Source organism: Aythya marila (genome assembly GCF_965140915.1).
Source record: "Aythya marila genome assembly, chromosome: 1".
In the NCBI taxonomy this organism is placed as follows: domain Eukaryota; kingdom Metazoa; phylum Chordata; class Aves; order Anseriformes; family Anatidae; genus Aythya; species Aythya marila.
In genome coordinates this window covers 56,645,324-56,661,645 of record NC_139042.1, presented here as the reverse complement: position 1 = coordinate 56,661,645, position 16,322 = coordinate 56,645,324, and the positions used below count along the sequence as shown (strand labels likewise).

General features: G+C 35.9%; 1 protein-coding gene across 1 annotated transcript in view; it reads right to left on the bottom strand.

Annotated features, from left to right (window-relative positions):
- Window positions 1-16,322, bottom strand: part of ITGBL1 (integrin subunit beta like 1) — a gene marked incomplete at its 5' end in the record, with an annotated part of 146,147 nt that overhangs the window by 77,710 nt on the left and 52,115 nt on the right. Inside the window, 3 exons of the mRNA XM_082784743.1 lie at window positions 144-284; window positions 4,050-4,172; window positions 9,176-9,322. Coding sequence (XP_082640869.1) covers window positions 144-284; window positions 4,050-4,172; window positions 9,176-9,322 — 411 coding nt within the window. The remainder of the gene's footprint in view (window positions 1-143; window positions 285-4,049; window positions 4,173-9,175; window positions 9,323-16,322) is intronic.

The following is a 16,322-nucleotide window of genomic DNA, read 5'->3' as shown; positions in this document are numbered from 1 at the left end:
AATATTTATCCAGATTTGAAATTAGTGAGAAAAAACTAGAAATCATCAACAAACACAATGCATGTTCTGTTGCAGAAAATGCATATTTTAAAACAAAAGCAAGATACATAAATACGTGTAGAACGAATGTGCAAATGACACACCTCTGTTGCTGCAGATTTTGCCATCTGGAGATGTGCATCTTTTCTTGATCTCCCAAGGGGTGATGTCACACTGGAATTCACATTTATCTCCATGCCAACCAGCCTCACAGTAACAGTTTCCACAGTAACACTTTCCATGGCCTTAACCCAAAACAAATTTTATACAGTGAGAAAGAGGCAAGTTTTTTAGAAGCATTAGCAATTTAACCATTTTGATTATTTTTCTTTTAAAAACTTTTACTGCTAGACTCAGAATAGAAACAATTTGTAGACTGCATTTGTCTACATCAAATAAGACAAAGGATATCTGCATTCTTTTTCTCCCCCTATCTATATCAGAACATGTTTTCATTTAATCACAGATCTCTCATTAATAAACACTAAGAAAATGACATTAACCTTTTTTTATAGTTGTAAGCTTTTTTTGAACCTTTAAAGGTAAATTTGAAAGCGAGTAAATGTAATAGTTAAAAGTTGAGCACAGCTGTAAATATTGAGAAGAGACACTTTCCCACCATTCTGGGTACATCTAACAAAGCACTGTGTGTTCTCAGCTACTCAGATAATTCCACCAGAGGGATCCTGATTTACTACAAACTGTCCACATTGTATATGGCTTCTGTTCTTACCTAGCAAGAACATTTTTAAACACAGATGCACCAGCTCATGAATGATAAGAATTAGGAAAATGAGTGTTTTAAATGTTCATTTAACAAACCTCCCATCTCTTGAAAAGATACATGGGTCATCTGGGACTTCAAGAAACAAGCTCCTGAACATTCTGTTCCAGGAAGATACTTATGCCATGTGCTTCAATGACACAAAGCATTTAAATTAAGTAGCTGCAACTCTTACTAAAAAGTCATAAATTAATTTCTTTATTGCAAGGACCCAGGATCAAGTCAGCATCTTGTCCTTTTTTTTTCTCTAGGTATGCTAAGCTTAGTAGACCTGGTTGTCTCTATCAGAATCTACTCAGCTGATATCCTTAACTGTAAGAGAGCAAATTGAGACCTGTGGGATACATTTTTGTTGTTGTTGTTGTTCTGCTTTTACAATTACACATAGAATTTTCATTACAATTGTTTGCTGGCATGTGAAACAATAACAGAAGAGAATAATATCCTCTTGCGTATATAACTAAACAACAAATACAGCTTATAACATTGCATATTACAAATAGGCTGTTCATGAACAATAGACAGGAAAAGTGGAAAAACTATGAAGGAGCAAATTAATTTAAGCTATTAGCAGTTTTTGCAGATTAAAATATCTCTGCTTCATCTTTCACTCACACTCATATCATCCCCAACCAGGAACCAGATAATCATAAAATCGTAGAATGGCCTGGGTTGGAAGGGACCTCAAGTATCACCCAATTCCAACCCCCCTGCCACAGGCAGGGATGCCACCCACTAGATCTGGTTGCTCAGGGCCTCATCTAACCTGGTTTTGAACACCTCCAGAGATGGGGCAAATAACACAAATAATACAAATAATACAATTTGCTGCTATCTCTTGCCCTTGACTGAAGATAAATTCGCTCCATTAAAATGCACAGCCTTAGATTAAAAAAAGATCAGGATCAGAATTTAATTTGCTAGAATCCATAATACTTCATGAAAAATAAGCTGCAACTTGATTCCAAAGTTTGTGTAACCTCAAATATTAAGTGAAACAAACACAAATTGTTTAAAACAAACAAGCAAACAAACAAAAAAAACACTGAAGCTTAAAAAAACTTGATCCACTGTTGTAACTGCTCTAACGAATATCTCAGCTTTGCATTCTAAGCTTTTCCAGGATAAAATCCCAGCTCACAGCTGCAGACCTTGAAAACAAGTGTATAAATAGAAGGTTTGGGTTTTTTGTTAGCTTGATCCTCCTGAGTTGGCTTTCTTTGAAGACAATTACAGTCTTTGAGACTTGCCTATAGCCAGAGACCTTCAAGGGAAACAAAGAGTATGTAGCAAGTAAGTAGGTGCTACACACACTATGATAGCAGAACTGGCACTGATTAGGTTCACCCTCTCTGTGGAGAACATCCAGGGGACATCGCTAGATAATTACAGCTTTCTTGGGTTGGAACAGCATTTCTTTTTACTTCATAAACAAACCTGAATGATTACTGTGGTGGAAATTCTGCAGAAGGAAAGACAGGATAGAAGATATCAGGGTGGGAGAAAGAAGCCATAAACAGATATAAGGGTAGGGTCTGCTTTTTCTGCTATGAAATGATGTACCTTTGATCATTAAGTCACATTTTCTTTCTGATTTAACACATTGTTACGCACTGCAGAGGTTCATGTTAGAAAGCAAAGCAAAATCTAACACTCATGCTAAATGTGTACTTTTCAGCTTACAACTATTTAACAAAGTCAAGCACACAAACAATTTATATTTACTTTGTATGGCTCCAAACCTTACATAAGGTATCAAAGCTTTGTGTACTGATGAATTACAAACATTACAGACTTGAATCTACCAACATTTTTGTCCTTATGTATCAGCATACTTTTATTTCCTCATACACATTAAACTAGTGTGTTTACAGAGATGCATCTGGCCTGTTTTAGGACACGGCACCACTGGATGAAACGAGGGGAAATAAAAGAAATAAAATTTAAGAGAAAACTAACAACATAAATCAACAGCAACACAGACAGGAAAAAAAATGACAAAAACTGAAAAAGGAGAATTTACTGGAACTAAATAAGTGGTGAATTTTTATCATAGTTGGTATCATATCTAATGTTTACAATCAAATAAATACAAAGAGAAACATTGGCACATAATACTATTGCCTTCCACTCATTTTGTTTTAGGTAATTACCAGAAATGCTGTCCTCTGGTCCTAGATTTAGATTTCAAAGGGCCATTCTGTTTGCCTTCATTTAAAATCCCTACCTAATCCTGTGGGGAAAAAATAGTTCTTCTTGCCTTAGAAGGCACTTAAATAAATAGAATTTATTTTGTTCTCTGTGTGTGGATAGAGATAGATAAAGCTACTTGGTACAATTACTCTTATCTTTTTACACACACACATGCACACACACATGCAGATCATGCAGTATAATCAGAGTATGAACATTCTAAAAGCAGCTCTGAATCCTCCGGTATGCATATAGACACTTTATGCATATGCGTAAAATATTTCTAGATTGTAAAATATTTCTAGTACCTTTCATTTTGAGGACAAGCCTCCCTAGTAATATATGCAACAGCATTTACAATATTATAAATGGTGTGTATTACACAGTATTTAATTGCTAGGTTCTTAATTCATAATGAAATTAAAGTACCGCTTGGATTTTGTTTGCATTTCTATCAGCAGAGTTCACTCTATCTTATTCTCTTGCCTTTTCTATCACAGGTGGAGTTTTTCTTCATTTGTTCCTTTCCCTTTTTACTGCCTGAATTGCTTTTGAGTTCTCATCCTACATTTACTCTTGTTCTTCTTTTTTTTTTTTTTGTTTTGTTTTTCTTCATTGCCCAAAATTCTTAATAATTTCTTTTCCTTTTTTCTTTTGTTTTCTCTATGTCTCTTCCTCTCACAGTCACAGTGCCACAAAGCATTCATATTACTTATTTTATTCCAAAGGCAGACACAGTAAGGTATGAAGTACCCTAGTGAATTATCTTGTGAAATCCTCTATCCAATTTTTCCAAAAAGAGGAGGATGTCACAGGATTTCTTCATTCTCTAACCTGCTGCTTAGCTCATTTTTGTATCTGAAACTCCCAATTACAATTTGCAAGCCGTACTCTTTGCTTTGTTTTGTTTGTCTGTTTGGTTGTTTTTAATTCATGCATTCAGTAAAGACATTTTGTAGCTCCACATAATAAAATTATTTTATAAGACTGCATTCATCTTCCCCATTCTTATTGCACCCACCAAAACACATACCTGTACAAATCTCTTCCGTCTCATCATCTATGCATTCTCTGTCATCACATTCACAAAATTTACCATAGACCAGTCCATTTCCTTCTGAGTTTGCACATTTACACCTGCCACACTGACATGTGCCTGAAAACATTTAAGATATAACTCAATGACTACAATTTATGGAAAGAGTTTCATCAGTACATCAGAGACAGCATGTATTTTATTTCTGAGCAGGCTGAAATCTAAGGCTGAACTAACCAAATAGGAAAGAAATTGAAACAATCCATACCAACAAAAGGTCTAATCATAGCTGTAAATATATACAAATATACACAATATATACATAGCTGTAAATATATACAGTGTTTCATCCCTAAAAAGAAGTATTATATTTTCCTAAGTAAAATTCACTCCCAGGGATGTCTGTCTCACTTCATACACTTAAGACATGAAGTCATCTTTGGAAATTATATCTCCTGCCCACTAAAAGGAGAAAATTGAACTTAGTCATCCTCCCAAGAATGAAGCCTGATTTCGTCCAGCTCCACAGCCATCTTACATGAGAACAAGTGCTTAGCTACTCAGAACCTGAAAATATGTTTGCATAAATTCACAAAGTTCCTTTGCACTTAAGTCTCCAGTCACTTTTCTATAGCTATTCTCTGAGGAATAAGATTTAAAAATCTTAAGACTCAATCTAGAAAGTGATTACCATACCAGTATATTAGACAACATACAAGCTAATTGAAATGAAATACATTCATAGCGTTATTAAACAAACTCTAAGTATTATTACACCATATCAATGATTTTACTGCAAAGTGCATATTAAAAGCCAGGATTAAACAGCCAACTCTATGATAGTTACTGAAACTCTTGACAGTGTTCTCTATTCACATTTTAATACAGTTTCCACCAACCACTTGCAGTTTGCATGCCAATAGCTTCTTTTTTTCCCAGAGGTATTGGTATCCAGAGTTCAAGTTATTTCATTCACTTGAAGGATTGTAGGCACCTCCATAATACTATTTTGTTATTTCAGACATTTGACCCAATCCAACTTTAAATTTTTAATGTTCATTTTTCTTCAATTTGTAGATGATGTCTCAGCAGAGAGTAGATCTTGCAAGAAATTTAAGAGATGTGAAAAAAATGTTGATTTGCCACTACAGCAGCACAGAAAAAAACCTTACAAATTGAAAAGTTTTAGGCAGAAGTATGAGAGTTTGACTCTCAAACCAGCAGGTGGTTTGACACTGGTCTATCTGAGGTTCTCCCTTGATGTAAGTACACATAGGACTCCCAAATGCTTCGGAATGAGAAAGTTGGATCTTCTCAGAACACAAACCACAACAGAAAACATTTGGATGTGATGAAATCACAGAGTGCTCAGGTATTGCAAAGCATGGAAATGCATTTGTAAACAGATCTCACTTCTGTCGCTTCTAGCCTGGTAACACCTGTACACGTTCTTGGTCTTTTTTGTCTGGAGATATTCAAAACCCACCTGGATGCCATCCTGCGCAACATGCTCTAGGTGATCCTGCTCAGCAGGGAGGTTGGACTAGATGATCTTCAGAGGTCCCTTCCAACCTCGTCCATTCTGTGATTCTGTCTGGTTGCCCACTGCACCTCAGTGGCTGTCTCTCCATTACTCACCGTCACAAACAAAAGAATTTTGTTGCTACCAGGAAAGGAACCATGACCTCCTTTTCCCTCAGAGAGCCAGGACAAAGCCAAAAACTGCCTTCTCGTCCACCTTCTCAGTATTTTCTGCTTTGGAACACGATGCATGATAATATATATATATACATATATAATGACTGTTCTATATATATATATATTAAAGAGTTAAACAGTGAAAAACCCAAAAGACTATCAAATAGCATCAGAAACAAAGGTATTACCATCATGACTGTATGAGAAACCCCTTTTCTCCAACTAACACCTGTATTAAATTGCAAGGACAAAACACTGTGCAATAGCATGTTTAAATGGGGCCATGTAGTCAATGGGCCTGTAGAAGCTGTTTCAGCAGTTGCTGGCATCACTATGCCAGTGACATTTAGAAACTTATTTCACAAGTCATATACCTCCTATTAGGTACAAACATAATCTGGCAAACATGGTTATTAACACAAAATAAGTCCTCCAAAAGAGAAGTTTTATGCTGACATTATACAACTAGTTTGCAGAAATCATTTTACTTCTTGGAACAACAAGTAATTACAGTACAGGTTTTACTAACATAGTATCTATCCAAAGAGAAGAATAATCAGGCTCCATGATGTACATGCCTAATCTAAAAAAGCCAAAAACATTTGTAAGAGCTAAAATAATAAAATAATAACATAACTGATAATATAAGAAAGCTCCAGAACTAGTATTATTTATTATAGTTACTTGGAAATAAAAACAAATAACAACTTGATAAAACTGTCTTCTTAAGAGATAATTCACAAACATGAAAGGAGATAAAGATCAAATGATTCATAGGTTGGGCACCAGAGGAGGTCAGACAGTCTTAAAGTATCCATTTCTCCACATTGACTAGAAAGGGAATCGATCTACATTTAGGTAGGATGCCCCACTCAGTCTGACAAATGATTAGGAATAGTTGGATCAGAAAAGTTAAATTTAAGATTGATATTGACTGGTTCATGCCAGGAATTGCAATAAATGGTGAGCTGTGTGATAGTGAAGGATTGTTCTTGCAACAACTCATGTCATCCCTTGCCATCCTTCAACAGCAATTAAAAAACAGAGCTCAGACACCAAAGGCAAAGTTAGCAGGAGATTGAAAGGCAATCCCATGAAGACAAAAAAGAAATACGTATGGTTACAGCCCCTCTAGGTCACCCCAAGCTCCCTAGCCAGTCTCATTGGTAGTCTTGGCCTGTTTAATACCAGCAGAACCAAAAGCTCTTATTTTTCTCTTGAACTCACAGACGCTCCCCTTTTAGCCACTTTTAGTCATTACTCATCTGCATTGTTTTTCTTGTGAAGACTGAGCGATAAACAGACTGAGGCTACTTCTAGCCAAGAAAAGAAAGAGAAAAAAAGTCTTAGCATTCTTGCTTAACTGCTTTGATCGCAACTTACCGTGCGTATTTCTGAGTTAGTTTCTCATTTATTTTTTTCTTATATCTTAGCCAAACAATCATGATTTTCATATAACCTACATCACTGTCATAAATAACAAGCATCATTTACTCAGTATGCCTAGAATTTTAAGTTAAATTGCTCTCACTTCTTATTGTGAGAGACTAGCTTCTCTGTACCGAGTCCCATAAATTATTGATTTTTTTCTCATGCCAGGCACATCAGCAACCATCCTGTGAGAAATTTAGTTGTATGCAAATGTGTGGACCTTGTCAGAAATTAAAGGCCAACAATAGTTAGCAGAAGTCGGGTTCTTAAAAAATTCTCTCACTGGGAGATTGTTGCAATAGTCTGGAAAAAAATGGAAGGCAGTTTCTGGCCTCAAACCTTGATTATTAGGCAGCCAATGCCTTTCAAAAATTTACTACGATGCAGTGGAGTCTTCTAAAAGGCCATCTCTTTACCCTCTGATTTTTACAAGGAAAGGACTTTGTATTTAAGTTAGCATCAGTTGTAAAATTAAAGAATGACAGCAAAGAGAGCCACAAGATCAGAAAAGTGAAGATGAAGTACCCTGTCAAAATGGTTCAGCAGATCTTCTACAGTATTTTTTCAATAATCATCATCACAGCTCTGTGGTGGGTCTACCCTGGCTAGCCCATCCAGCTACTCTTTCTCCCTTTTTCCCCCATCCTCAGTGTGATGGGGGGAAAAATGCTATGAAAAAGCTTATGGGTTGAGATAAGGACAGAAAGATCACTCACCAATTAGAGTTAAAGGCAAAACAAACTTGGATTGTGGAAGATTAATTTAATTTATTGCCAATTAATAACAGAGTACAGTAGTGAGAAATAAATAAAAACACATTCTCCCCATCCCCCACTTCTTCCCAGGCTTCGCTTCACTCCTGATTCTTCAACTTCCCCCTACCAAGCACTGTAGAGTGATAGGAAATGGGGGCTGCCATGCTTCATCTCTGCCACTCCTTCATGGTCACTCTCTGCCCCTGCTCCACGTGGGGTCCCTCCTACAGGCTGCAGCTCTTCAAGAACTGCTCCCACATGGCTCGGTACCATGGGGTCCATCCCCCAGGAGCAAACTGCTCCAGCATGGGTCCCCCACGGGTGGGTGGCAGCTCCCCCCAGACTCCCTGCTCCTGCGTGGGCTCCTCTCCACGGGCCACAGCTTCCTCCACCTGCAGCCACATCCACCTGCTCCACCGGGGGCTCCTCCACCCATGGGGGGGCTGCAGCGTGGAGATCTGCTCCATGTGGGACCCATGGGCTGCAAGGAGACAGCCTGCTTCACCAGGGGCCTCTCCACAGGCCACAGGGGAACTTGTGCTGCATGCCTGGAGCACCTCCTGCCCTCCTGCTGCACTCCCCTTGGGGGCAGGACGGCTGCTTCTCACTCTTCTCTCCCAGTCACAATTGCACAGCAGTTTTTTCCCTTTCTTAAATCTGCTCTCCTAGAGGCCCAGCCAGCATCACTCAGCTCAGATCTAGCCCTCAGCAGGTCCCTTTGGGGCCATCCAGAGCTGGCTTTTATCTGACATGGGGCAGCTGCCAGGCTTTTCTCACAGAGGCCATCCCTGCAGCCCCCACTATGAAAACCCTGCCATGTAAACCCATTATAAGCTCAAAAGTGTCTCAAAAAATTGTATAGTGTATAAACATCCTGAAAAAGTATTTGCAAATATTATCTCTGCATGCTACTGATATATACACACAAGTCACATTCTATTTTAATGCCATTATAACAACCTTTTGATAGGCAGAATTCATGACATAACTGCAGTTTCATCAACCTGAATCAGCTATGGATAAACTAGACTACTAAAGTAAGCATTCTGAATCATTGCACATCATGTGCACAGGAATGGGCCTAAAGGAAAATCAAGCATTTTAGTATTTATACAGTTATTTCTCAGTCTCTTGAAACACACTCTATAAAATTCTTAGTGAGAAAATAAAATACAATGATACACAAGATAACACAGAGAGAACTTCTTAAGCTATCAAAACCAACAAAAGACGTCTTACCTGCACCAGAACAGATGATATCTTGAGAATTCTTACACATTTCATTGCTTTTCTTCCGTGTAAGATTGCAAGAAGTTGGATACTGACAAGCTTCACCATACCAGCCTTCATCACATTTGCACTTCCCACAGTCACACTTCCCATGGCCTAGCAGTGTAAGTAAAGAGTGTGTCAAGTCCTTTTTTCTCATTCAGAAAGTTATATTTTTCTGATCCATTTTTTTAAAATAGATTCCATCAATTATAGATTTAAATGAATATCATTAACAGATTCACTTATCATCATTCATGTGCATTTATAAATAGCAATGAATAAATATGTTCTTAAATATATAGAGACATCTGAAATCACCGTGACTTTGAACTCTAATATATGTCATTTTGATAGATCTACAAAAAAAACATTTATGATGGAACATAGAACTAAAACATCTTGTGGGAACAACTGGTTTTCTTATTACTTCCACCTCTTCTCATTCCCATATTTCTCGACTGTTAACTAATTAACACAATATAACTGGAAGTGCAGAGATTCTATTCACCTCTTTGGCCAGCTGTATGCAAAGAACAGCCAGAAACTGCAGCCTGAAGACACAGAAATTAGCTATAATGGCATAAATCCTGAAAAAGTGAATAGAGGGCCAGCTACAGTAACTCCCTCATGCAGCAGCAGTTCCAGCTTCCCCTTGCACTGAAAGGTGCAAATCTGTCTTCTGAAGCCTCCTCTGGCTACTGATTCCTCCAGCCCTCTCCCACCCACTTAGACTCTACTTGGCTGGTGCTACAAAACTGAGTTTTACCTTTAAGTATTTCCATAATATTGGGAAATTAGCATGTTTTACTACTTACAGGACTATATTTACTTACAATTATTTGTTAAGTGTGAAGTGTCTTAAAGAACCAATGCAGCTGCTCAGTGGTATCATGTCCTTCAAACAACTGAATAATACATTGCTTAAAATGTGCAATATATGTAATAACATGAAGAATTAAGAGTAAAGAAAGATTAAATTTTCTAAAACTAAATTGTTTAGTTTTCTTTAAAAATACGCCAATACATAGACAGTGCAACAATTTACACTACATATGTCACATATTACATATTACATTTCACATGAAATTCTAGGTGCAATTTTCTCTCAGTTAATCCTTTAGCATCCCTTTACAATTGTGTGTTGTAAATGTAAATACATCTGCAAAATCCTTTAAAATAGAATATTCCATTTTAAAATAAACACCATTTGAAAGCATATCTACTTAACAGAAGATTCTCTTCCAATAACTACATCTCAAAACCAGAACCTTATCAGAGTCTATTTTAAATGCATCTGTTGCCAGCAGTTAAGAGTCAGCTACATGAAAATACAAGCCCAGCCTGCTGCCAATAAGAAGAAATGTAAATAGCTATTGTAAATAGAATATTTTAAAGTGAAAGAGAAGTATCTTTTGTTGCTCAGTAAAATTTTGTTTGCATTCCAAGGTGGTCCTAAGACAAATACAAATCAATAGCTGGAAAAAAAAAAAAAAAAAAAAAAAAAACTGGTTCAAAAAGCTGGTTCAAAAACAACTGAGAGAATCATGTTAGTTCTTGTTTTAAAACAGAAACTGCCACCTTGTTAAAAAATGCTGAATAACTCCCTGGTGGTAAAGGAGAAGAAAAAGGAGTAGCATATAAAATATATAATAAAAACCTACTCTGCTTCACTGACAGGCAGTAGCATAAGCCATTCTGGAAAACGGAGATTAATCCTCAGGTAGCTGAAAAAAACTAGACATAACTATCTCCCTATATTTTACTTTTTTTCAAGGATTACTTATCACAGTGACTTTGGATTTTCCATTTTAGACACTCTTGTGATTCAACAGTTTGATGTCTGTTGATGAAAGGAAAAAAAAAAAAAAAAAAAAAAAAAGAAAAAAGCTCTAATTATAGGAGGACTGATTTTCCTGTTCCCATGCCTAAAAGATAGGGCAAGGCAGAAGCCACATCTGGTTAGTACTGTTGGTTCAGCAGCAATAACATCTCTGTTAGATATTTGGTAATAATACATGATGCATAAAGGAAAAAAAAATCACATTTATACAGCCCACTTAAAGAAAATAAATATAAGACTTCCATAAGAATAGTTATACAGAGTGGAGTTTGGCTTTATTTGATAAAAATATATTAAAAAAATAATCATGAAATTAAACTGAGTGAAATAATGGAAGATAAACTCTTGCATGTTACTGAAAACAATAAGGAATTTAACTAATATGAATTTGTGAGATTGTATTAATGATTGTCACCTTGATTGCCCCCTTAAAATATCCAAATTTTGCCCATTGGATAAGTTTTTTTGAATTATCAAGCAATGACAATATTTTACTCAAAAAAATTGGGTGAGAGGACTATACTGAAGTGTAGAAGGCAATAAACCTACTTATTATTCCTTACACCTTTCCTGTCACGTGGATAATGCAGTACACATGCAAGTGAGTGGCCACAGTAATCCTCTTCTTGCCTATTTCCTACATCAGCATGCACCAACCACAGGGTTCTTTCTCATGACAAAAAAAAGTGATGTGATGTGATGTGATGAACTGTCAGCCAAGTATTCCATAGGCTGTAAGAAAATTAGAAAGGGTACAAAAGGTTTCTAATAGTTTCAGATTCACTTCAGAGAGGTTTGTGTTGAATACATTCTGTCTCATTTCTGTTTTAATTAGAAAGCAAATAATGCTATGAAATAGTAAAAAAAAAAAAAAAAAAAAAAAAAAAAAAAAAAAAAAAAAAAGGAGTAAAGCATCCTGTGAAAGCTGTGAGGTGAAAAAAAGGGTATAAAGTGCAAGCCCTAGGTATCAGAGGATATGTCACACACAGGAAAAGTGAGCTATAAGACCTTATGATATGAAATAGTTGATCAAGAGAGGCATGTTTCAAGGCAACTGACATGAACTCCATTTTTAAAAAATCAGTGTAACATAAATAAAAGCTTAGCATAAATAAATCAGAAATTCACATTAAAAAAAAAAAAAAAGAGAGAGAGAGAGAAATAGCGAAGACTACAGGAAGTTCTAGAATTACTTTAAGAAAACATCTGTGACTGTGGGCTGTAAAAATTTCAGCTTCAAACATGTGGAAAAACCTTTCATAATAAAGGACTCAATTTCTAACTAGATGAGCAATCACCTCAGAGAGTCTATCTGGAGCATACAGAGAGCTCATAGGGTGGAAAATGAAACTAATATGCAAGGAAAACTGTCTGATGTCAGAAAATATATGGAGAAAGTGAGAACGGAAAATGTTAGGCAGGGTCAGATCTTGCAAAATTGCAAGTACTAAAGTGTACTTTCATCATTCAAATAAAAAGAAAACAGAAAAAAAAAAAAAAAAAACAAAGAAAGAAAAAAAAAAAAAAGAGTGACTTCACCAAGCAGCAAAGAGCAGTTAAGATTACAGATAATTTACAGACAGTCCAAAACAAAATTAATATGGGGATGTTGACCACATTAGCAAATGCAGTGTGGCTAATGATACAGACTGTGGAAATGAAAATTACTCATCGAAGACGAGAACAAAACAAAGACATAAAATTGTTTTTAAGGAAGTGTCTAGACCAGGAGGGCAAGACCCCATATCTCTGCTCCAGAGTACTTGCAATACTTGCACATGAAAGGCCAGCCTAAGAACAAAGACTTTTAATGAATCTATCAGGCTGGCAATCAAATGTCTGAAAAATAAAATAATAATAATAATAAAAACCTTTTAAGAAAAAGGAATGTACATGATCTAGGCCACTAAAAAACAAGTGGCTCTGACTTCATGATGTCCTTTTCAAGGATTTGAAACAAACAGTGAAGATCATTGAGGTAATGAAAAATGGAATATAATGAATAACAGCTTTATCCCAAAATAGGCTATCATTATGTCAAATTAACCTGGCATCTCTCTTTATAAGATTACTGATATTTCAAGAAAATGAACACAGGAAATATAGATGATCTGAATATATGCATTGAATTCAATACCACTTAGGAAAAAAAAAATTATTCTGAGTAACGTACAACAGAAATGCAAAAGAATCACAGCTTGGTTTAAGGGACAGAAGAAGTTAGGATGCAAAGGGTATTACTAGAATAGGAGAAGATTATCAGTTATGTTTTAAAGGATATTTTGGAACTTAAAATATGTTTTTATGATATTCATAAAAAAAAAAATCAGAATAGGCTAGCAACATCTGCCAATGACACAAAACTCTTAAGCACTTAGTAAAAAAGTAAGATGTAAAGGTGAAATCTCTGTCACCGCTCTGAACCCAGAACTGAACTCTGTCTCTTCAAGGCACCAGTTTGGAAGCCTGATTTCACTGGGATCCTTCTGTAATACATCATGAGAGACAGGCACTTCTGCAGGGTGACTCAGATCTTGTCTGGGCTGGACAGCCCTTGGAGGGTGGATGTCTTTCTTCACTAAATTACTGTTAAGCATACAATGATTGAATAGAATACACAAAGACTGGTGGGACTTTGGAGTTTGGTGCAACACAAGACATGTATGTGTGCAAATAAACATTGGTGTTTTGGGGGTTTCATTTGTTTTGGTTTTGGTTTTGCTTCACTTATCTATACGATAATCTATGTCAGGTTTTAAATAGATAGCTATCAGCTTACTTAAAGGTTGATCTCAATCAGCTGATGAAAACAATTATCTTATGTGATCACTGGGTAAACCAGAAACTGAATTGGAACATTACTTCCATTTCTGTGTTCCTACAGAAATTATTGCATTCTGCAGTACTACTGCTATTTCTGTGCCTCCCTCTGGAAAAGATTCTCTCCACCTTTGTGCCATTTTAGTTTAGATATTTTGATTTCCTACTAATGTTCACTGTGACTAAAAGATCTGTGACATCCTGTTGGTTAAACTTTCTAATGGGAATAAATACATTCAAAACAAATAACTTTTTTTTTTTTTTTTTTTTTTTTTTTTTTTATCTACCATGCTTTAGCACCTACAATCACCCTTTTCTTTGTAAGATGAAAAGAGCACACCCTATCTAGGGGTAACTGTAAAACTATAATCATGTACTTGTTAAACTGCAAGGACCAAGTTATTAAATAAGTCCCTTTGGTAGAATACTTATTTATGTGGTTGTGCAGTATTAGTTATAGATTAGTAACTCTTGTTTCAAGAGAAGTCTCTTATTGGAGTACAAAGAACCAGGCTGTCTAACCAGACATTAAAATGCTCTCAGATGTCTTCATTTTCACTTATTTTTAATAACTAAAGCCCAATTACTCTGTGTAAGAACACAGTTCTGGGCAGCTCTCAGTTTTACATTGTAATGGAATCAATTTCCTACAGGTAGGTAAGATTTAGCATAAGGATTTCTTTCTACGGCATAAAGTCAGCCATCAGAAGGAAATCAGCAGCTGGCATGAAAATTGAATTGGACTCATTATTATTCATTTTCAGCAACCACTGAGTGAATCATGAAATGCTTTTCAAATCTAAAAAACACTTCATTAAAGTAGGAGAAGAAATATGAAGAACTTGTTATGGATTCCCTCTTTAAATTTGGATGATAGATAGGAAGGATGATTGAGTTGTAAGACTTGAAAACTTTGGGAAAGTAAAAAAATAAAATATTGTTCTCTGATTTCAACTTAGACCAGTACAACGAAGATGGTTTTAATACTTTCTTCATTGCATTACTTTCTTTTCTGTATTTAGTGAAGCAGATTCTGCTGTTTTACACCAGTGTAAACTTGGTGAAATTATTTCTGATTATGCTAGGATAAGAATACTGATATGGCCTATTCTGTTGAGCTGCATTTGGGGATCTCCATAACTGTGCATTCAGCAGATGCATCTCTCTCCCCTTTTCAGAATTTTTACAATTTAAAATAAAATTTAAAAAATAAGGTATCATAACTTTTTTTCTCCTATGCCAATACACTCCAAATGAATCTCTCTTTTTTCCTAGGATGTTGGTTCTTTCTGTTGTGCTACTTCCAATAAACCCCAGCTGCCTTACAGACTTTTGCACCCTAGGGATTCTGGCCATACTGAAATTAGTTTCAGCCATGCAGGGGTTTTCACAAAAATACTGGCTCCTCCTTCCCCTCTCAGTGACTTGTTTCTCTCCCTGTGCTGACGCAATTGCTTATGAGGCTAAACTATAGATTGGTTGAGGGGATTGGTTTACATTTAGAAAAAAAAAAAAAAAATAGATGATGATAGTGCCTGATGACAGTGGAACTTTTCAAGCCAGTTTTGCCACTGAAGCCCTTTTATCATCAAACCACAGTCGTGATAAGAACTGCATCAAAGATTTTCAAATGTACACAGTAAGCCCAGAGGGCTTTAGGGAGGAAAAGAAACCAAACCTTTAGTTAAATATTCCCAAAAGGCTGTTAAAAATGCCAGAAACTTTGAACATAGAAGTTCTTATGTTAAGCCATTTTCTCTGTTTATTTAGAGTGTCCAAAACTTGAAGTAGCCTAGAATAACAGATATGAACAGCAGCTTGTGAGAGTGACTGAGTCACAGTGACAAGAGCACGCTGGATCTGTAACACAGTGTGCCTCTCAGCTCTGCTTAGAGATTGCATTCTGCTCCTCCCCTTTGAAGTCCATCAGAAATGGATTTTCAGAGGTAAAAGAAAAAGTGGTGACAAACAATTTCAATTTAATTACTACTAGATGTGCTTTAACAATAAAAATGTCATAAATTGTGTTACATCTAGTAGAAGTAAACTTTTAATAGTGTACTAAAAAGAGAAAATCAATCAGAGCACATATAAAAAATATGCCCGAGGTGGATGTGAGGGCATGACCACTAACATTGTTTAGTTTTCAAGTTATAAATCAAATAGTTATAAAAATATATTTCTATTATATGTAGTCTGCAATATCACTAATACCAATAATTTATTTGTTCAAAAAGGAGTTAATATTTTGGTGTGGTCTCTATCATTCAAGCCAATGTGAATGCATCAGTTTTTAAAACTTCCAATCAAATCCCAGTACAAATAAGTTGTTTTAAAAGTAGTATTGATAAACTAGGAGATGAAAAGTGTTAGTCTTATTCGCAGAAGAATATTTTAAGTGCCTAAGGTTCACATCCACATCGTACTTGATCCTTAAGTACTGAGTTCTCATTA